At 33.3% G+C, this 21,273-nt stretch overlaps 3 protein-coding genes across 4 annotated transcripts; 1 reads left to right on the top strand and 2 right to left on the bottom strand.

Moving 5' to 3' along the window:
* Window positions 1-1,816: 1,816 nt before the first annotated feature.
* On the top strand, window positions 1,817-6,259 carry LOC18100053 (subtilisin-like protease SBT4.15). The gene is made up of 11 exons (XM_006381235.3): window positions 1,817-1,983; window positions 2,491-2,579; window positions 2,893-2,990; window positions 3,112-3,255; window positions 3,353-3,458; window positions 3,816-4,320; window positions 4,441-4,541; window positions 4,742-4,963; window positions 5,089-5,197; window positions 5,263-5,476; window positions 5,574-6,259. Exons 1-11 carry the CDS (start codon window positions 1,897-1,899, stop codon window positions 6,119-6,121), a joined length of 2,223 nt encoding a protein of 740 aa, XP_006381297.2. The 5' UTR covers window positions 1,817-1,896; the 3' UTR covers window positions 6,122-6,259.
* Window positions 6,260-6,745: 486 nt separating this feature from the next.
* On the bottom strand, window positions 6,746-10,285 carry LOC18100054 (uncharacterized). Of its 2 annotated transcripts, none has more exons than XM_024602706.2 (6): window positions 9,829-10,285; window positions 9,292-9,444; window positions 9,138-9,215; window positions 8,514-8,579; window positions 8,236-8,301; window positions 6,746-8,110 (listed from the first exon to the last, which is right to left on the bottom strand). In XM_024602706.2, the coding sequence occupies exons 1-6, from the start codon at window positions 10,042-10,044 to the stop codon at window positions 7,235-7,237; spliced, it is 1,455 nt and encodes a 484-aa protein (XP_024458474.1). In that variant the 5' UTR covers window positions 10,045-10,285; the 3' UTR covers window positions 6,746-7,234. The 2 variants fall into 2 exon arrangements, with proteins under 2 accessions (XP_024458474.1, XP_006381298.1); XM_006381236.3 differs by having other exon boundaries at window positions 9,292-9,447; window positions 9,829-10,284.
* Window positions 10,286-17,056: 6,771 nt separating this feature from the next.
* LOC18100055 (IQ domain-containing protein IQM3) lies at window positions 17,057-20,981 on the bottom strand. Its single transcript, XM_006381237.3, has 9 exons — window positions 20,585-20,981; window positions 20,385-20,493; window positions 20,205-20,270; window positions 19,998-20,086; window positions 19,514-19,601; window positions 19,048-19,185; window positions 18,847-18,939; window positions 17,831-17,932; window positions 17,057-17,636 (listed from the first exon to the last, which is right to left on the bottom strand). The coding sequence occupies exons 1-9, from the start codon at window positions 20,845-20,847 to the stop codon at window positions 17,148-17,150; spliced, it is 1,437 nt and encodes a 478-aa protein (XP_006381299.3). The 5' UTR covers window positions 20,848-20,981; the 3' UTR covers window positions 17,057-17,147.
* Window positions 20,982-21,273: the final 292 nt, after the last annotated feature.

The following is a 21,273-nucleotide window of genomic DNA, read 5'->3' on the forward strand; positions in this document are numbered from 1 at the left end:
TTGGTGTCTAAAATGAGCTCAAACATGCTGCTAGGATCCATGAACACTATGCTCGAACGCGACACTCTGACCAATTATCAATTAGGCCAGTCATATTGAATGAACTCTTTCTTCAAGGATTTTTGGCCCATTAAATTTGATTCAAGTAAACAAAATTTAATTTATTATAAAACTACTAATAAATCATCATCCATCACTTTTGAAATCGCAAGCAGGACGCTTACTAATGTGACTTGTCTCAGTAAGATATATTATATACATGTCTAATATGTTTAGAACGAATATTAGAAATTGACTAATATTGCAGTCTATTGCTTATACATGCTTAAAAATATACACACTTTTCTTTTCTTTTTTCCGAGGAGCATCAGAAATCAAGATGTGGAGATTTTGAAAAATAATTCTGTTGACAACATTTATGAAATGCTGATAGCATAGTGCTCTCAATTAGTTTACCTTGATCCATGCTTTACAGTGACGTCCCCTTGCTTAAACTATATTTTTTCGTAGAATAGTTTTGCTTAAAATCATGATATATATATAGTCTTTTTTTAATAATATTTTTTAAATTATACTATAAAATATAAAATCTCAAGACATTCCAAATAAATATTGAAAAAACCAATAGCTTAATTAAATATTTAATTTTGTTCAATAATAAGTTTTCCCTTGCAAAAAGAATTTGAGGTAATTATTTATGTTATATGTCAAGCACTGAGCTAGTTAGAAATACAAACTAAATTTCAATGTAAGCTTTTATGATTTTATATAATTGCAAGAAACAATAAAAACTCCAACCCCCCCTCTCCATCCAATTTGTTTCATATTAAAGTTTAATTTATTTCATTGTAAAGTTATATTTGATAATCTAATTCAATTGATGAGATTATAAAAAAAGAAAAACATATATTATATTTGTATTGCTTAAGAATTTTGTTAGCCATAATTTGAATTACTACTAAATTATTATTATTTTTAATAATAAATCTAAGAGTATAGATTTTATGTCAAAATCTATATCTAACACACTTTTTCGAAAAAAGAATTATTTATTATTTGCTGAGCTTGAATAATGATCAAAAGAACCTTTAATTAAATAAAACTTTTGATATTACTTTCCACTAAATTCTGATTTAAACAAATAATTAACTACAATTAAATATACTTTATTATGAATTAATTAACATTTGAATAGTTTGAAATTAAGATGAACTAATATATATGATCAAAGGAAACAATTTAAAATTCTTAATATTCATAATAGTTTTTGAAAATTATTTAGCATTAATTAAATTATCGGTCATGATCTTAAGCATCCATGCCTGGAGGTGATAATTGCATGCATGCTGCCATTGGAGTCTTGTAAGCTAGCTTCCATCATCTTCGATTTCTTCTATAATCACTATTTTATTTTTTTTCTTTGTCCTCAACAATGAATGATGGGTTGACAAGGATGACAATATCAACAACATTTCTAAGAAGAAAAACCTCCCCGGCCCCTTCCTTCTCAACTATTTTTCAATAAAATGTTATTAAAAAAAACAATTTTGATTTATAAATTTCAAATTCACATAAGAAAAATGATTTCAAAAACATTTCACACGTGAAGCAATCAAAATAATTTTAGTAATAAAACTAATTATGCGAGGGACAAGCCTCTTGTCTTGATGAAGAACACAAATGTATAATGACCGAGCAAGTGAAGATCCAAAAGCTAAGCCACCAAACTCTCACGACTTGCTCCTCCCCAAGGATCTATTCTGCAGGCATATATTTTGTGCCTGATTAACAGAAATCGATACAGCAAGAGGGTCTGGTGGTCGATACTCTCCACTCACAACCTATTTAAAAAGCAAGAAATTCTCACCTTAAAATGAAATTAGTGAGAGAGCTACAATGAAGACAGTGACACAAAATCTCCTCGTGTTTGCGTTAGTAGCCACTGTAACTGCAGTTCACGCATCCAATGGCAGTGAACGGAAGGTACCTTTTGTCTCCGCTCATTTGTAGACTTTTTTATGTTTTTAAGAAAAATTATTTTTTATTTTAAATTAATATTTTTAGTAGAGAGATTTTCTTATTTTTTTTAATTTTCGTAACTTCTAAATTCAAAGTTTCCTTGCTTCTTTTTAATTTCAAGTTTAAATGGATTTAATTATTCTAAATATTTTAGTTTAAATTAATTTCTTAACTCTATATTTGATCAATCTTTAAATTTTAGAGCTGTCATGTGAATGTTTAATGGACGAATAGAATTAGAAATATTAGGTAGTTATTAAGAGTAAAATTAAAGGATATAATTGGTAAAGAATAGTGGATAACTGAAGGATAATAATATAAGCGCGTATATAGTAATATTGTAAATATTCTTATATTTTTAAAACAATTTTAAAGAAAATATTTAAAGAAAAAAACAAAAAAAATTAAATTCTTTTTAAAATACTTTTAAAAGTTGAACCATTGGCTAATAATTTGCTTTGGGATCATCAGCCGTACATTGTCTACATGGGAGAAGCGCGTGGAGCGGGAATATCAACGTCAGACGAACACCACAGCCTGCTTTTGGCTGCTACCGGAGAGTATGAATCACCATCCTTTTACCCAAAATATAACCTCTTCTCAATTACATGTTTTTTTGTTTTTTGGACAGAGAACTCACATCATGACTAAGTTACAAATAAATACAGGACTATCATAATGCATCATAGCATCCTGAAAAGCAAATATAATTTGACCGTTGTTTTGTACCTAATAATTTCTTCGGCGAAGCGAAGCAGTTTCGAATACTAATGGCTTTAATTTATTATTTAAATACTTTTAACAACAGTACATGCAGAATAAGACTTTTGGATGAGAGAGCATTAAATTTTATGTATTATTGATATCTTTCAGCGAATCTATTGCCAAGAATTCCAAAATATATAGCTACGGAAAGAACTTCAATGGTTTTGCTGCTAGGCTGTTGCCCCATGAAGTGAAGAGACTGTCAGGTATATATATATATATATATATACTGCTGATCGAGGATATCAATACTTGTCCAAGTGCAATCCAGCTTTAGACACATCTTGTGCTGCCCAAGTTATCTGTAACATTCTACATTTGATGCAGATGAAGATAGTGTAGTGTCAGTGTTTGCAAATACTAGGAACAAACTTCACACAACAAGATCATGGGATTTTCTGGGAATGCCCCAAACAGCGAAGAGGAGACTTGATATAGAGAGCAATATCATAGTTGGTGTGCTGGATACTGGTGAGTAATTAAATGTTCCTTTAATTGACAAGAAATTAAAAAAAAAAAAAAGGAAGGGGTTTTATTAAAAAAAAAATCAATGCTACTTTGTGTCCAGGAATTTATGTCGATGCTCCCAGCTTCAACGATGAAGGTTACGGGCCTGTCCCAGCAAAATGGAAGGGAAAATGTGTCAAGGGAGCCAACTTCACGGGCTGCAACAAGTATTTCCTTTCTGTTTTTTCCTGTCAATGATGTCGACCATGAAGAACAAAAATGTGCTAATAACAAAATGAAATGCAACTCTCCTTTGGTGTAGTTGCTGGCTTTAGTTTGTTAAGATTATGGAAAAAAACAGACTTAAGAAAAAACATGAGTCAATCCATCATTAGATCTTAAATTAAGGTTATGATTCAATATAGCTCACAACTTTCTTAAAGCATTTTCTTGTTATTTAATTATCATCTCTCTGAAAAAACATAAGATAAAAGACTAACAACCAGGACTAGTGAAAACAGACAAAATTTAAATCAATTTCCCTCTCGATGATTTTAACTCTGAAACTTTCTAACTTGTGGCAGCAAGGTTATTGGTGCAAGGTATTACAATCTTGAGAACTCTGAGGTAGAAAACCCAAGTCCAGCCGACCTAGACGGACATGGCACCCACACTTCCTCAACCGCTGCTGGTATTGCTGTCAAGGATGCAAGCTTATATGGCATAGCACAAGGAACTGCACGTGGAGGTGTACCATCAGCCCGCATTGCCATGTACAAAGTGTGCTGGGGATCTGGTTGCAGTGACATGGATTTGCTAGCTGCATTTGACGATGCCATTTCTGATGGGGTCGACATAATATCAGTTTCAATAGGAGGGGCTTCTAGGAGTTTTTTCCAGGACCCGATTGCCATTGGATCATTCCATTCCATGAAGAAAGGTATATTGACCTCTTGTTCTGCAGGGAATAACGGGCCTTATCCAGGATCAGTTGAAAACGTTGCACCGTGGATCATGACAATTGCCGCTACTAGCATTGACAGGCAATTTACAACTGCAGTTAAGCTGGGCAATGGCATGAAAGCCACTGTAAGTTAATCTCTGTGTGTTTGAGTCTTGTCTTTTAATCACTCCATGAGTGAACATTTAGGAGCCCATTCAGCAGAAAGCTCATATATGCAGATTCAAATTTGTTCTGATTGATGATAGGGAATTTCAATTAATACATTTTCACCAAAAAAGGAGACATACCCTCTTATCGATGGAGCCCGTGCATCCAACAGTTCAGGAGATCACTACGGAAATATCAGGTACGTGTCCGGGAATATGCTTCAGGGTATGTACCCAAAGCAACTTGAAAACTGAAGCCTTGTTTTACACCCCCTGTTCTTACTTGATTTCTTCACCGTGTTTAAGTCGAAATCCTAGGTGCGTACATGTCATGGTGCTTGTTTCTGGCTTGCATTTTCAATTCCTAACCAAGTGTTTCTGTTTTAAACGATGATGACAGTGCTTGCGATTATGGGACTCTAAGCATGGACAAAGTGAAAGGAAAACTGGTGTACTGCCTGGGGAGCAACGGCCAGGATTACACTATAAAAGAGCTTCAAGGAGCTGGAGTGATCACGTCGCTTGATGCACCAACAGACACAGCCTATGCCACCGTAATACCTGGAACCAGCGTCCAGCTCAAGGATGGCTACAAGATTGATGTGTACATCAACTCCACCAGGTACTTAGTTTCTGATCATACTCTTGATAGAGCTGCTCCTATTACTATCTGAAAAATATATAAGAGCTTTCACGATATGGTATACGGTGTTGATCTTTTTGGCGTTTGGGATAAATGAATTGCAGGAACCCTCGCGCTGTTATCTACAAGACGAGAACTACTTACATGAGTGCTCCCTCTGTAGCATCTTTCTCATCAAGAGGACCTCAGTTGATCAACCTCAACATCCTTAAGGTGGGTGAGACCTTACTAGTTTCTTTTATGTTGGTTTCCACATACTAAAATTCCCAGTTGGACAGCCTGATATTGCAGCACCAGGGCTGGGTATATTAGCTGCCTACTCAAAACTGGCAACAGTGACAGGGGATCCAAATGACAGCCGATATTCCCCATTCAACATTATATCAGGAACATCAATGTCTTGCCCACATGCTGCAGCCGCCGCCGCCTATGTTAAGACCTTCCACCCCGACTGGTCACCTGCTGCGATCAAGTCTGCACTCATGACTACAGGTGACAAAACTCTACTAAAACCATATTTACTAGGAAGAATTTTTGATTGATAGCGTGCTCGAAAGTGATATTCCAATGCATCTCTTTTCTGATCCAGCCACGCCTATCAAGATTAAAGACGTAGATGCAGAGTTAGGATCTGGATCAGGGCAAATAAACCCATTGAAGGCGGTGCACCCTGGACTTGTCTATGACATTCCAATGAGTTCGTACATTAGATTCCTATGCAAGGAAGGCTACAACAGCACAACCATCAGTCTACTACTAGGTGGCAAGAAAAAGTACAGGTGCTCCAACTTCCAGCCTGCTCAAGGCACGGATGGCCTCAACTACCCTTCCATGCATGCCCAGCTCAAGAGTGCCGAATCCAACATTTCCGCTGTGTTCTACCGCACATTGACTAATGTAGGGTATGGCAATAATTCACTTTATAAGGCGACTGTAACTTCACCAAAGGATCTATCAATCAAAATTGTACCAAACAGTTTGAAATTCAATCGGCCACACCAAAAGCAATCTTTCAAGGTTTTTGTGGAGGGTGGTTCCATGCAAAACGGGACTCGACTCCTATCAGCTCTACTCGAGTGGAGCGACTCAAAGCACATTGTTAGGAGCCCCATTATTATCTACAATTCATCGCAATAGGTACTCTTTATGTACTTTTTTTACTCAGATTTGTTGTCTGCTCGTTTTTCATAATTACCTCTTTAGTATTAATGTTTAAGTTAACTCTCCTATTTTTTCCTGTAAATAAAGATTTCAGTAATTGCAGAGACGCATCAATTCCTTGCATTTTATCCATGTATCTATCGCACTGCAATCGTAAATGTTAGCTTACTTAAATTTTACCGGAAAGAAGGTTCTAACAGAATCATGCACACAGCGCCTGCACCCGTCTAACACCATCATCCTCATTGAGGAAGCTTTCATGTTCCTCAGAGAAAAATTGCCACAGCCCACATGTAGCATTGAGAAAACACACAACGCCAAGGGTGGAGCTAGACTAGTTTTTTCTAAGAACTAGCTCAGGCATTTCAAACAAACAAAGAAAAAGTTACTCTCTTGAGAGCATTGGGAAAGAACCCTAATTATCCACAGGAGCCGCTAATTACAAAAGTTTCAGCAGTTAAAAAGGGATCAGAACAGGGTTGGGGATGGACTCATGTTTTTTGGCCATAACAGAGTGTTATAATTAGAAGATGCAAAGGTACTAGCAATCATTCTAGTGAAGATGATCAAGGACCAACAATAAAAACAGATTTCAAGACGTTAAGCCTAAACTCATGGATGCGCTTTCAGAAAAAGATACATCATCATCTTACAAAATGATGTTACAAACCATTAACTAATTTTGAAGTCACTCAGTTTTTGCTGCCCTCTCCATCTCGACCATCAAAATGGCAGCCTCACTTTGCTAAATTATCCATTTCGACAGCAAACTTCCAAAGACAGACAACAGGGAAAAGAAAACGAAAAAGGTTACATGCTTGAGGTATTGTTGTCTTCTTAATTAGAAGCTTTCATCATGTCGAGCTACTGATGCCAAATAATAGGGCTACTAAAATTTACCCCGAATTCAACACGGCTGACAGATAAAGAGCTTTGGAACCTCAAAACTTGATAGTAGTCCCCAAAGATTTAACAAATAACCGATTAATATGTATTCCCTTTAGAAGTGTTTTTTCCTGCTTTCCAAATCCTTCCAACCAGCTTAAGCTCCTGGAACTAAAAAAACCCATCCAAATCTACGCCAAAGACTCAACAATTCAATCGACATTGGCGGCCATGGAGGTTTTTTAGTTTTGTAAGTTCCTTTCTCCTCCTCCTTGCCTCTGCTGCAGAAGCTGCATCCACTAGCTTCTTGCTCGGGAATTTAAATGGGTCTTGATTCTTTTCTGGTAAAACACACCTTAGTTGACTAGCTTTTGTGCAAATACCATTAGCACCGAAAGCATGCTCTGACTTTTGCCCAGCCTCATTTTTAACAGCTACTGCTGGCGTAACAGAAGTTGGAGGTACAGGAGTAAGAATCATTTCTTTAGGGTGAGTTCCTTCGCACTGACCACCTCCATACAGGGTAAATCCTACTGGCGTCTCATTGAGATCATTGATAACCCTGACTTCTTCTGAGCTAGTAGTTTCTGATTTAACTATAATGGATAAAGAGGAATGCCGGTTCTCCATAGGTGCAGCAGCTTTTGGAGATGAACTACCACAACATAGATTATTCAACGAAATCCCATCTTGTCTGTGTTTAAAGCTAAAAGAAGGCTGAGCATGGAGTCCATTCCCATGATCAGGACCTGGAAAGAACCATGGACAGGAAACTACATATAAGGGTGTCCTTGGGCCACTGACAATTACAGTGTTTTCTTGTTGCAGCTGTGATGAATCATGTGTTCCATTAGTTGGCATGGGCATGTTTGACGGAATTACAATGGCATTTTCAGTTGTATAATGTGATTGGATAGGATTTGATGATTGAATAATAGAAGGCCAGCAATGAGGTGAAAATGCATGTTGGTTATATACAAGCAATGGGCAGTTTGTTGGTGCAGTAGTAGGTATGTCAACAAGGGCTGACTTGAGGTCTCCAGGAGATACCTCCATCTCAGCTTTTATTTGCTTAGCCATCTGGAAAGTTCGGAAATTACAATAAGAAGACAGATACTTTTATGTTGTCTTGTTATGATCAACCATAAGATTTGATCCAAGGAGGAAAAACAGGAGAACCAATATGGGGGTGATCTACAACTCACCTGTGCCTTTAAGTGTTTATTTGTGGTCTCTAAAGACTGATAGTTTTTCAAGGCCAGCTCTTTTTCCTGAACGAAATTTCGTCAAATATGAAAAAGCTTACATTAGCATAAGATAATGGATTTTTATGCAAGCATTAAAAAAAAAAAGCAAATAACTTGAAAAACTTTGAAACTTTTACCAAAATGTTTACATGCAGAATTATTTAGTATCACTATAAAAAAAACTCTTGGTGGGAGATGCTGAAGTTTCTGGAGAAGCAAAAATGCCTAGTGCCTACCTTCTTTAAGTTTTCATTCTCCCATGACAGATCAGCAGCTTTTCTAGTTAACTCCTCGCACAGAGCCTGAAGCAAGAGGGCAAATACAGTAACTGAGAATCAGCATGACTAGACATAAATTACCCACTTCAAAGATTAAAGAGTACAAAACTAAATGTTTAAACGAGTAAAAAGAACAGAAAAATAATTAGGCATGCACATAGAAAATCTTATAAATATATAATGGCAAGTTGTTGTTAATTGAAGTAGATTTGCTCGAGCAATAGAAGAAAAGGCCAATATATGAGTAGTTAATGGCCAATTTAATAGTGGACCTCTCATTTGATCTCTATTACAGCTAAGTGCAGTTTGATTTGACGAGGAAAAACAATCTATAAATATTGGCCTTTGGAACAGATGTAAGCTACTAGATATTGGTAAGAGAGGTGCAAATGAGATAGGCCCCAATGACTGAAAGCTAAGACAAGTAACTGAGCAATAAAGATCCCTAAACATTCTTCCAAGACTTGAATGAGCGCAAGTATGTGCCGAATCTTTTTATAGCCATTCATCATTGGGCAACACTTAGTTAAAACTTAAACAAAGAAGCAAAACAATCCACCAAATCAAGCAAACACATCATACCTGTCTACGGCGAATAGTCTGTCGAGCGGACTCTCTGTTTGCCAATATTCTACGCAGTCTTCGTTCTTCCTTTTCAGCCTGTGTGGAAAATTCAGATGGTTATACTGAGGAAGCAGCGAAGCAACATTGCAGTCCCAAAGGAATTAATATTTACCTCGGTTAAATTTAGCCTTGACCTGCCAGTGCCATACGATGGGTAACTTGTTGCACAACTAGGACTTGATTTTGGCACATCTGCATCCAGCTCTTGTCTTGCAGGCTTCACTACATTGCTATGTATTGGCTGCTGATCCACAACTGCTCGATCCTGCTATAAACCAAAAAAACATATCTCAATAGTGCTACTACTTTCGGTGCATCTACTGATACAGGGCAAGCAGTATAGTCGCGCGTAACAAATTTAGACCTCAAAAAAATTTAAAAAAAAAATGAAAGTGAATTCGGAAAGAATTTCCGGTAAGATTAGCATTAGCATTACTGTTTAGACTGGTGACTTTATTTTAATTCGATGAAACTAAAAATACATAAATTAATTCGAATGTTAAATATTTTACTATACTCCACTTTTATTTATGTGAAGCAGTGCAGATGTAAAATTGACTTTAAAAAAAATATATACGCTGAAGTATTCTACTATGTAGATAATAAGAGTTGGCGAGCAGAAAAATAAAAATAAATTTAAAAAACGAACCCGGGGGAGATCGGAATAAGTGGAGACCGAGTCAGACTCAGCCCTGACTCGCTTCCTAGCTCGTTTGCCTTTGCTTCCCCATTCACTGCCGCTGCTCTCTCGCATCGCTAAATGTGCCAAATCAGCCAAAGCCTCCGCCGCCTCGAGCTCCATCCGATCCGCGGCCGACGAAGAACCCGAACTCGAAACCGAACATCTCTCTAAATCCAAATCCATAACCCGGAACCCAAATGGTTATTATTACAGGGAAGAAAGAACCAAAAAAACCAAGAGACAAATATCACTCACTCAATACTTCAAGGGAATGGAAGGTAAGGTTAGTGCGAAAACTTAGAAGTAGAAGAGAGAGGAGAGAGACTATTACTCCTACTACTCTCTACTACTGGTTAGCTTAGCCCACAGATTCTGTGCGTTCGCCACGTGTCATGCCAGCTCGCTGCTCAACATCTTTGGTAACTCGCGCCCATGTACCTCTGCTTGCCAAGTTTTTTTTTAGCCCACGTTGGCTAGCTACACACGCGTGAGCCCTCGCACGTGCGCCCAGACCGGGAGTTTCATTTTGGGTAACAGGCCATAACATACGTGGCAAGGCTATGGATCTACACGTGGAAATGATAGTATATCTTTCCACGTGTCCATTTTGCCGCGTCTAGGCGAGCCCGCAATGAAAACTGAGGGGGGAAGGCGGCCATTTTGCATTTACTGTCGTTTAATTTAATAAATAGGACTTGCAGTTGCGGAGTGGGCTTACAGCTGTTGAGTACGAAGATGACACCTGGTTACTTACAGCTGTGAGCTCATTTAGGCTTTGTTTTTGTAATGGAAAGCGTTTTTTTAAAATAAAAAAAATTAATTAATTATTTTTTTGATGTGTTCTTAGATCTTTTGTTGTTTTAATTTAAAAATATTATTTTAAAAAAATATATTATTTTAATATATTTTTAAATAAAAAATATTTTAAAAAATAATCACAACACTATCATATTAAATAGATTTTTATTCACGTGTCCCGACTAGACTGCTGGTTGTTGGCGTTAGTTGGGTCCACTTTCTTATTACGACACTACTCTGCTCCGTTTCTTTTCATTTGCAAGTTACCTACGTGTTGTCAGGGCAGTAAGTTTGTGAATTCACCAGAATTGAATTATGCGTACGAATTAGGGTTCATGTTTCAAAATTACAGTTGGCAATTTACCTACGTGTCGTCACTGCAGTAAGTTTGTGAATTAACTAGAATTGAATTGTGTGTACGAATTAGGGTTTATGTTTAAAAATTACATTTTGCTATCTATATCCACAATCCACATACTTTTTCCATTATACTAGTTTGCATGCCGCGTTGGTATAAAAACAATTAAACGTAAAAAGCAAAATATTCAGGTATTGAGGATTTTTTTTATATTTTTATTAAATCTGAAAATATAATTAGTTAAAAAAATTTCATTTTCATCCATATAAATTTTTATTGCAAAAAAATATTAATATATGCAATAAATAAAATAAATCTAAAATTATATATTATAATAAATAATAATAAATTTATTGGTCTAAACCAAATATTGAGTTAAGAAACTCAAATAAAGATGTATATTAACATATCTAATCTTACATTATATATAACTTTTTAATTATTTTTTAATCAAATTATAGAACAACAGTTGTATTAAAAACAAATATAAGTCATTTTAAATAATCACAATACATATATTTCTCAACTAAAATAAATTTTTTTATTAACATCTCTCTTATGTTATTTTAGCAAACACAGGGTTTTAAATTAAAATCATTGTTTTTGTTAAAAAAACTTATGATTATTAAATCAAGATTAAAAAATATCAAAATATTATGTCCATATTTGAAGTATGATTGAACGCTGAAAAAGTTATAAATATGTTCAAATCATGTTCAAAATCTATTTAAGATTTTTAAAAACTAAAAAAAGAAGATTGAAAGCTAAAAACAAATTATAAATGTGTTAAAATCATGTTCAAAATCTATTTAAAATTTTAAGAAACTAAAAATAAATAAATTGAGTTTCATAAACAATTTATTATTAGTATTGTTATTTTTATACTAGATACGTGATAATTGAAAAATAAATTATTAAAATTTAAATACAAATTTATAATATTATTTAAAAAAACATGTTAAAACTTAAAAGTAAATGAATCGGTATGGTAATTAGATGGTTAGATGGATTAACGCGGTTAATCTTGATTTTTTACTAGGTCATATTGGGTTAATTCTTTCTTTATTTTTACCTGACCTGACTCAGTCTAAACTCTAGATCATATGTGTCATGAGACAACTTGAAGGGGAAGGTTTTAACCAATAGATAATAGTATATATTATGAAATCACTAAACTGATAAATAATGCATAATAATTAAATGAAATAATTATATAAAAAAAATCTCATAAAGTTTAGTCGTGATTTCAGTTTCTCGCTAAAGTTGAAAAATTATACTTTATATTTCAAATCAAACAAAAAAACCAAAAAACAAATATGAAACCTTAGTTTTAGTGGTAGAGGTAATTTGATCTTTTCTAAAAGTTCATTAGTCATTAAAAGATTGTTTAGAAGTATATTTGTTTTTTTTTAATTTGTTTGCACGGTAAACTAATAAATTTACCTCTAAGATCAACAAATTCTTGAATTGTTGACACGAGTTCATTTAGTCATTTCAAAAACTTTAAACTATTAAGTAATTATTTACCTCTAATGCTAAAAAAAAAATTAAAGATGTTCACCAATGATTTTTTTCATGTTTCGCTTCTTATAAAACAGTAAAAATATGTTTTTACCCTTGAAAAATAAATTAAAAAAAAAAAACAAAGCAAGGGGGGATTTGTGTCCTTTCATATTTTGTGACTCTCAGACTCATAAAAGGCATTCTGGTACCTTTTTTTAAGTTGAAAAAATATTTTTTTATTTGAAAAAACTATTAGGAGATGCTCATTACTTATCAGCGGTGGATGATGTCCGTGTATTTTAGAAGGTGCATGTAACGATATCTAGTGGCCAAACCTACCCCATTGCCGTCTATTTAAAAGCCTCATCGCAACCTCTTCCTGATAATATGGCACATGATGGCAAATAATGGGTTGTTAATCACTGGTGGTCAATTTGTTTTCTTAATTTTTTTTCTCTATCTTCTAGAGAAAGTACAAGTATGTCCTCTTTTATTTTGATTTTTCAATTTCAATCCTTATATTTTTTTATTGTTAATTTTCATTATTGGTTCTTTTATAAAAGTTTTTTATGTTTTTAATTTAGTCATTAAATTACAATTTATCATATATATTTTTTTTCAATTTGATATTTGTACTTTTGATTTTTGATTTTTGTTTTTTTTCATTGATTCTTTCGTTAAAGTTTTCTTGGTTTTCAATTTTATTCTTCAATCCAAGTTTATATTGTTTTATTTTTTTAATTTAGCCCTCATTCTTTTTATTTCCTTTTCTTTTTGTTAATGATTTTTTATTTTCAATTTAACCCTCCAATTTAATTTTTTTTGACGCCCTCTAATTTATTTTTTATTTTTATTTTCACCCACATTCTTTTAATTACAATTTTTATGTGATTGATTTTTTCTGACTTCATCCTTCTGCATTTGATTTGTTATGGATTGAGCTTCGTGATTTTTTCATTTGTGGTGCTTTCGATCTAATGATACAAATAACGACTTTGAAGTTAATGTGGTTCAGTATCTTTTTTTTTTATTTTCTTTTACAATTTATCATTCTAAATTATTATTTTTTTAAAAAGGATTGGTTTTGCAATTATCTTCAATTTCTTTGCTATCAGTTTATCTCAATCACATAACCTACAGAATGAGTTTTGCAAGCTTTTATTTCAATAGAGTTTTTTTTTAAAAAAAACATTTGTTTGTATTTAATTTTTGAATAATTTTTTTATTTTATATAGGGTTAGCTTTACTTTTTTAAAATAATATTTATTTTAAAATAATATTTTTAATATGTTCACCCTTGCATAATATTTTTTTTTTCATTTTTTTTTTACTCAATCAGTTTTATATATGTTTCTATTTCTATTACTTTTTATTGATTTTAATAAACAAATTCAACAGACATAAACATTAAATGTCTCATTTTACAAGATAAAATATCTTAATTTATATTTATCTCTTAATTTTTTTAATTTCTCTTTTAATTACTGTTAACAATTTTTTTTTTGTTTATTTACATAGATGATTCTCAATTTATTTGATTAAATGTTTGCAAAAGCTTTTTAATTTATACTTTGAATTTTTTTATGTAATAAAAAAAACATATGAAATAGACTACATACCCAATTTTTTTTTAATTACGGTCTGCAGTAAAGCACGAGTCAAATAGTTAGTTAATAAAAACTAAAGAGTATGGGGAAATCACTGTTTATCTACACCTATCTTTTATTTTTATGTTTTTTTGTTATTGAATTTTTGTTATTATTTTTTTTTCAAATTTGTTTTTGTTGATTTCATGTTTTAATACTTGGGTGGTTGAGAATTTGACTTCATAATTTTTTATTTTTTTATTTTTTTGTCTTTCTATAGAGTTAGTGTAGTTTACTAAGGTAACTTATGTTGCCCCTGTTTATAGGTTTGGTGGGTTGTCTATTTTTTTTAATTGAATTTGAATTTTGTTATCATTTTTTTTTCTCATATAATTAAAAAAAATAGTTTTAGAGAAAATTTATTTTATTAAATTTTATAAAGTCCATAGATTTTTTTACAGGTTTGGCTGGTTGACCTGTTTCCTGTTTTTTTTTTAATTAATTTTTTTTTGCATTTTTATCCTTAGATATTGGTTAACTGGGAACTTAGTTTCTTAATTGATTTCATTTTCCTTTTTATGGGGTTATTATGGTCTCACAAAAACATCTTGGTATTGGGTTGGTGTCTGATTTTGTAATTGTTTATTTTTGTTATTATATAATTAAATAAAAAAATAGATAAAAAAACAAATTATAATCCCAATAGAGGCCATAATCCTATTCACAGGTTTGACGTGCTAGCATGAATTACCTGATTCACGAGTTTGACGAGTTTATCCATTGACTAAATATTTTTTTGTCCTTTAATTGTTTTTAAATTTTTTTCGATGTTATCTTTCAATATAAATTGATTGGGAAATAAACTGTATGATTTATTTTTGTTGGTTTTCTATAAAGTTATTACTTTCTCAAATAATTATCTATTTTTATATCGATACTTAATCTTATAAGTATTTATTTTTATCATATAATTAAATAAAACAAGTGTATTAAAATATTATTAAATTCAATAAAATTCATGACCTAAGTTGCTGGAGGACGAAGGTTAATCTAATCTGTCATTGTATCAATATTCAAAAAGTTTTTTTTATCATTTTAAAAAAATTAATTTTATCCGTGACAAAGTGCAGGTCTATTGACCAGTGGCACCTGCAGAGGAGCAACCATGGTTTGTAATACACTTCTTTCGTGTTTGTGCAATTCCACTCAAAAGAAGCAAAGATTGGGATTTGGTTTTATCAACCTCAGTGCTTCTGATTATCCTCTTGGAACTCAAGACGGCTAGTCTGATTTTAATAGTGTATGAAACTCTTTTTTTGTGTTGACTGGACAGAGGGAGATTGTAGTGAATGGTTTAAATATATTTCTGATTATATCCAAATCTCTTAACAATATCTCCTGAGAGAAGAAGATTAGTTAATTTTTTATGGGTTGCTTTTTTTTTTTTTTTTGGGTTACTTTTGTTCATGTTCATGGTGTCAATCTTTAAGAAAGTTTGCTGCCCAAAAATTATTTAATGAAATGTTTGAAGGGAATTTTATTTTGAGAATTATGGATAATATTATTTTAATTATGAATTATGAATGATAATTTTATTATTTTGAGGTTTTAGGAATCAAAATAATGTTTTGGGAAAAACCTAAACTTTTGAAGATATTTGAGGAATAAAGTAAATAAATAATCTCAGCCTTTAAATTTTTGAAAATGTTAATTTTTGTTGTACTTTTGAACGTTTCCATGGCTTAACATTTCCTTTTTTAAAAAAAAATCTAGTTTCTTTATTTCTTAAGAATTTTCAAATTTGAAGTTTTTTTCCCCCTTAAAATCTTAGTTGCTGAGTTATTGTTGAAAATCTTTTTATTTATTAAAATATTTTAAATTTAATTCTTTTTGAAAGACATTAGCCTTTTTACTCTATCATTATTGAAATGTCATTTTAAGTAATTTATTTTTTATTTGTTTTACATTTAAAAAACCTTAATTAAATCCAGGTCACAATTTAATACAATTGGATTGAGTTTTATATATATATTTTCCCCTCACATGGGCTAATTTGCCCGATTGGTAACAATGGCTGCTGCAAGGGTTTTTCCAATTAACCTTCGTAAGAATCCTGCTATCGGGCCATCCGTGCAGGTAGCCCAAATATGGAATTGTTTGCACTGCCCAGTTACCAAGTGAAGAATCGAATTATCTTTATACGTGGTATCAACCACTTGTGTTTTTTTTATTTAAAACTATATTAAAATAATATTATTGTTATTATTTTTTAAATTTTATTTTTAATATCAGCATCCAAAATTATATATATATATAAAATTTCGGAGCAAAAAAAAATGTCAAAATTAAAATTATTTGAGCAGATTGCATTTCAAAATGTTTTTTTTTTAAATGTATTAAAATATATTTTTTATTTATTTTTAAAATTTATTTTTAACACCAATATATCAAAAACAATCTAAAAACATTAAAAAAATTAAATTTTAAATTTTAAACAAACAACGTTTTAGCCGCGTTGCAAAAAGCAACTTAATTCATTAGCTTCACCTGTCTAGTTTTTAGCGCAAGCTTATATATAGATTTGATTGTTCCCGCCATCACCAACCATTCATCACAAATCCATATCCCATAAAAGATGACAATTCTATAGATGAAACTCTGGTAAAGGAAGGTGAGCAGAGGCCTTTCGGTAACCGGGACTACGAGCGTGAAATGAAAAGGTTCTCAAGGACACGGGAGAAATTGCGAGAAGAACATGAATATTGAGATGATGACTTGGCTTGACTGAGGTTTAAACGCTTTTTGGTTTCCTGGGAAGCATAATTGAAGCTAAGATACTTGGACCGGGTCGATTGGCTCGGACACGCGTGTTGTGTTCCTATAAAATGTAAAGTTTCCATGGTAGTGGATTGAAGAAAAACCCAAATTAATGATCATGAACTGGAACGCATTTAGATCCAAATAAGATATCATTGGCATTTTATTTTTTGTCATTAGCATTCACTTGACAATCCACTAGGCAAATGACAGTAGAGCAAGGGCTAGTGAGAGGTCCCATCACCGCCTGGCAAATCTTGTGCGGGTTGAGCTGCGGGTGATGCCAGACCAGAAGTGCGCCAGCAAGTGGAAGTGCGTGGAGTTCGTGGAGATAGATTGACAAACTCCAAGGCCTGTACTCTAACTTCTAACGGGTAGTCAGCAACACACCCGATTCTTGGGCCAGCACCTGTTGACCACTTGAGAGAAATCTGATGCCCTAATTGGTATGATTTTGCTGCCTTCTTAGAATTGATTCTTTGCAGTATAGTCGCCTTGGGCACCTCAGCTCTCGGGCTCTGAAGGCCACCGGATAAGGTCCTTTTGTATTCACCTTTCTTTTCTGCTTGTTTAACTTCTGGCAATTCGGAGATAGGATCCTCCTCTATTTTGAGTTTAGGAGGCTCCAGGCTCCTTATAAGGTCAATCATCCTCCCACTTCCATTGTATTTGCCATCGTCATAGGTGTCAGAATCTTCACTAGCCTTGTTTATCTGGAGCAAGAGGTATTTGAATTTGTGCCATGAATAACCGGGCCACTAACAAAAACAAAAAACAATACTAGCAGAAAAAATTCAAAAGGCTACAGTCCCATGGCAAAGATGATCACAAGGATCATGACCAAATCACCTTTACAAGGACTTTTAAGTTGAATGTTTTTTAGAGTACATAAGACAAAAGTAATTACCTGGACTTCATCAAGATTGACTCCATTATCGTTGAGAAAGGATAAAAAGCTTTTGAAGCTATCTTCTGATGGTCGGTAGTGTCCACTATATGGAGAAATGGACTGCAATGTCAAAATCAATTATTCATCAATAAAAATAGTTAATCAGTAACATGACACATATTGAAACCCTTAACCCTTTACTGAAACTTTGGTTGTGGTTGCGAACAGAACACCAGAACACATATGTAAACAAATATGGAGAAGAAGATGGCAGAGGAAAAAAGATCCACTATCCATATAGGGCCTACAGGTATCCCATCAAATACAAATTCCAATGACTTACACGCCATATCGAATTAATTTATTCATCTGACCACGATTTTAAAAAAGTTTCAGAATTTTCATCACTTGTTGATTTTCTACAGTGATTTCTTTTCTGTTGATGGTCAAATGAATGTCAATTTAGTACAAGTTCCTCCGGTTTGAGGTGCAGCCTGTAAAAAAGGTGTAAGACTGTTGATGTGCACGGCGTGAACACACAACACAAGAACAGATGTTTAAACGCATGTGTATTCCCTCATAACTTGAGGCCAACCAATATCAAAAGAAAATATACGCCCCGCAAATGTCCAATATGCAGAAATTTAAATGAACGCAAAAGCACTACAAATCAGCCATGAGCCAATTTCAAAAGAAAAACAGTACGGCTGGCAAAACACTAAGGAAGTCTGCATGACCTTTTTCAGATTATTTCTTAGGATACATTAAGTGGTGAAAGGTTGGATTTGGTTGTACCTCTAGTGTGGACGAATCCTAATCTCTTGGAGATGAATTTTGGAACTTGGTCTGAGAAAATACATGGATGGATGGCTACATAACAGGTCTTCGGCAGGGACTCTTAAAAGTAGAAAAGAATACCAATTTCATGTCATCCAATTACTTTATACACAAACACACAAGTTTTGAAGGAACATTCAATACCAAAAGTGCCACTATGACTAATTTTACAGTCAACGATGCCTTCCAATCCATACCTTAAGAATACCATGCTCTGCCATCAGCCTTCCAGCAGCTACCGTAGCACCCCCAGCCAGGAAACTTGAATGATGGAACGTTCCCTTCCTTTTCTGCAAGGAACCAATGATGCATCAACTTTTCTTTTCTAGAATTAAGTAGGAGCACTGCAATTATGGGAGAATTATAACAAAGCTTGCTCCTATCAATGAACCTCTTACCTCACCAGCATATAGTCTCTTAGAGGTGCTCATAACAAAGATCCACTTTGCCCCTTGAGTTGTATCAAGGAGATCTCCAGTTTGTTTGTGAATGATTTTGCCTTCAGAAATGATATACTCATAATGTTCTCTCTCTTGCTGGTTCAAAATCAAGTAGAAAATAGAAGGCAGCATGTTAGGAACTGCACTCCTCGATATTACTATGGGATTTCTGTTCCAAGTAATAACTAATATGCAGATTGTTTGGAACCAAATCACATGTTAAATTAAATTCAATTCATATATAGATTTGAATTCAATTCATAACCTGTTACAATTCATTCTTATGTTTAGAATAAAATACTAAACCACAGAATTGAATTCAATTTTACTGTTTGGATTATCTATGGAAATGAATTGAATTTGCAATATTGACTATTTTGCTCTTAATGATAAGTGTGTAGTGGTGGAGTATGGGCGCACATACTGGTCCAAGATACTTGATGCATTGTTCTCGAAGCTTCGACTTTGGACATTCTTTGAGATCAAGCTCTTTTCCATCTCCTACGTCCAACCTAAATAGAGTACATTTGCAAACACGTTTAGCTATCAAATAAGGTTTCTACAACTATTAACACTAGTCACATATTGGCATTGTTATGCCTCTAAAACTACTAAGATAAAAACAAAATAAAATACTCCTGCATTTAGGAAGAACATGGATATGAATTAATGTTTTATGGAATTTTGTGCACTGTCTCATTTTCACTCTATGGCTAAATCTAAATAAGAAAATTATCATTGAAAGGAGTGGAATTAATTAATTAATTAAAAAAATAGCACGCAAATCCAATAGGAATAAACTTTTGAAATTGAAAATTCATTTTTTACTACAAAAAGGAAATTATATAAATAAAAAAAAAAACCCTGAAAAATCACATAGCTAGAGGTGAAAAGCAAAATTGGGTTACCAGTAAAAGAATGGCTGACCAGAATCTGCCTTACACCATTCCTCATAATACAAATGCAAGACATGCCCATATCGATGCCTTGGATCAATCTAATTATATCATAATATTAAATATTGTCAGCAAATTGAGAAAAAGAAAGAAAGAAGAACACAATATCAGGTGTTCCCATATGAGAATATTATTAAGAGAAGAAAACGATATAATTACAGCTTCAATCCAATGTTGAAAAGCCAATTTTTGTGCTTTAACGTCCATGGATAAACCCTTTCCCACCTGTCAAAGAAATAGTCGAAATATGATGTTAGAAAGAAAAAAGCAACAAAAAACAAAAGACATCTAATTATTTAATAAAAATAAAAATAAACGAGCAGAGATGAAGGAAGAGACCCTAGAAGCATTCAAGCTAATACGGTTCCACCTCGAAGCCGCACTTTCTTGCATATTGAAGAAGGAAATGGTTCTATGATTCAGTCTAGCATAGTCTATAGCTTGCCACCTTTAAAAATTCATCAAACATTAATTTATTAAAATAAAATAAAATCTAGAGAAATTTTGATTTTTGAAGCACCAACAACTAAATTACTTGCCAGAGTTCTTCGGCGACGACAGCGGAGTCCGCTAACCTGCGCCGGGTGCGATAACCCCTGTAGACCTTCTGCAACTTGACAGCAGCAGCACTGTCCAAGCACGCGCCGCCAACTGGATCGTCCGTATCACAGGAATTGGTGACCTGGGCTTCCTCACTCAGCATTTCGAATCGCGGTGATTCGTGAGTACGGAGATCGTGAGAAATGTCATTTCCATCAAGGGAGTAGGAGAAATGAGAGAGAGTTTGAGTTTCAACCTCCATACAGTAATTTTGTGGAAATGAAAACAGAATAATACTATCCTCTGCAGAAAGAATCTCACTCTCGCACTTGTTCGGTCTCTTCCCTTCGTCTTCGCAGATGCTTACAGGCTTATTGTGCGGTTTTATATAGACAATGAGACATACACATAAAATAAAATAAAATAATAGTAGACCAAGACCAGCACTTTTTATCCTCGCTCTAACATCACCCAATGAAATGTTATCATACCAGTTAAGATATTATTATATTCTAGGAATAATCAAAATACAAGTTGCAATTATTAAGAGGAATAATTATAAATCCTAAATGAGATTAGTCTTATTCTATAAAATTGTGCACAAAAAAAAAAACTCTAACATAAAAAATTTAACAAAAACAAAATTAATTATTTACAAAAAAAAAAAAATTTATTTAATAACTAAAAA

The sequence above is a fragment of the Populus trichocarpa genome, chromosome 6, assembly GCF_000002775.5.
Source record: "Populus trichocarpa isolate Nisqually-1 chromosome 6, P.trichocarpa_v4.1, whole genome shotgun sequence".
NCBI classification, from domain to species: Eukaryota; Viridiplantae; Streptophyta; class Magnoliopsida; order Malpighiales; family Salicaceae; genus Populus; species Populus trichocarpa.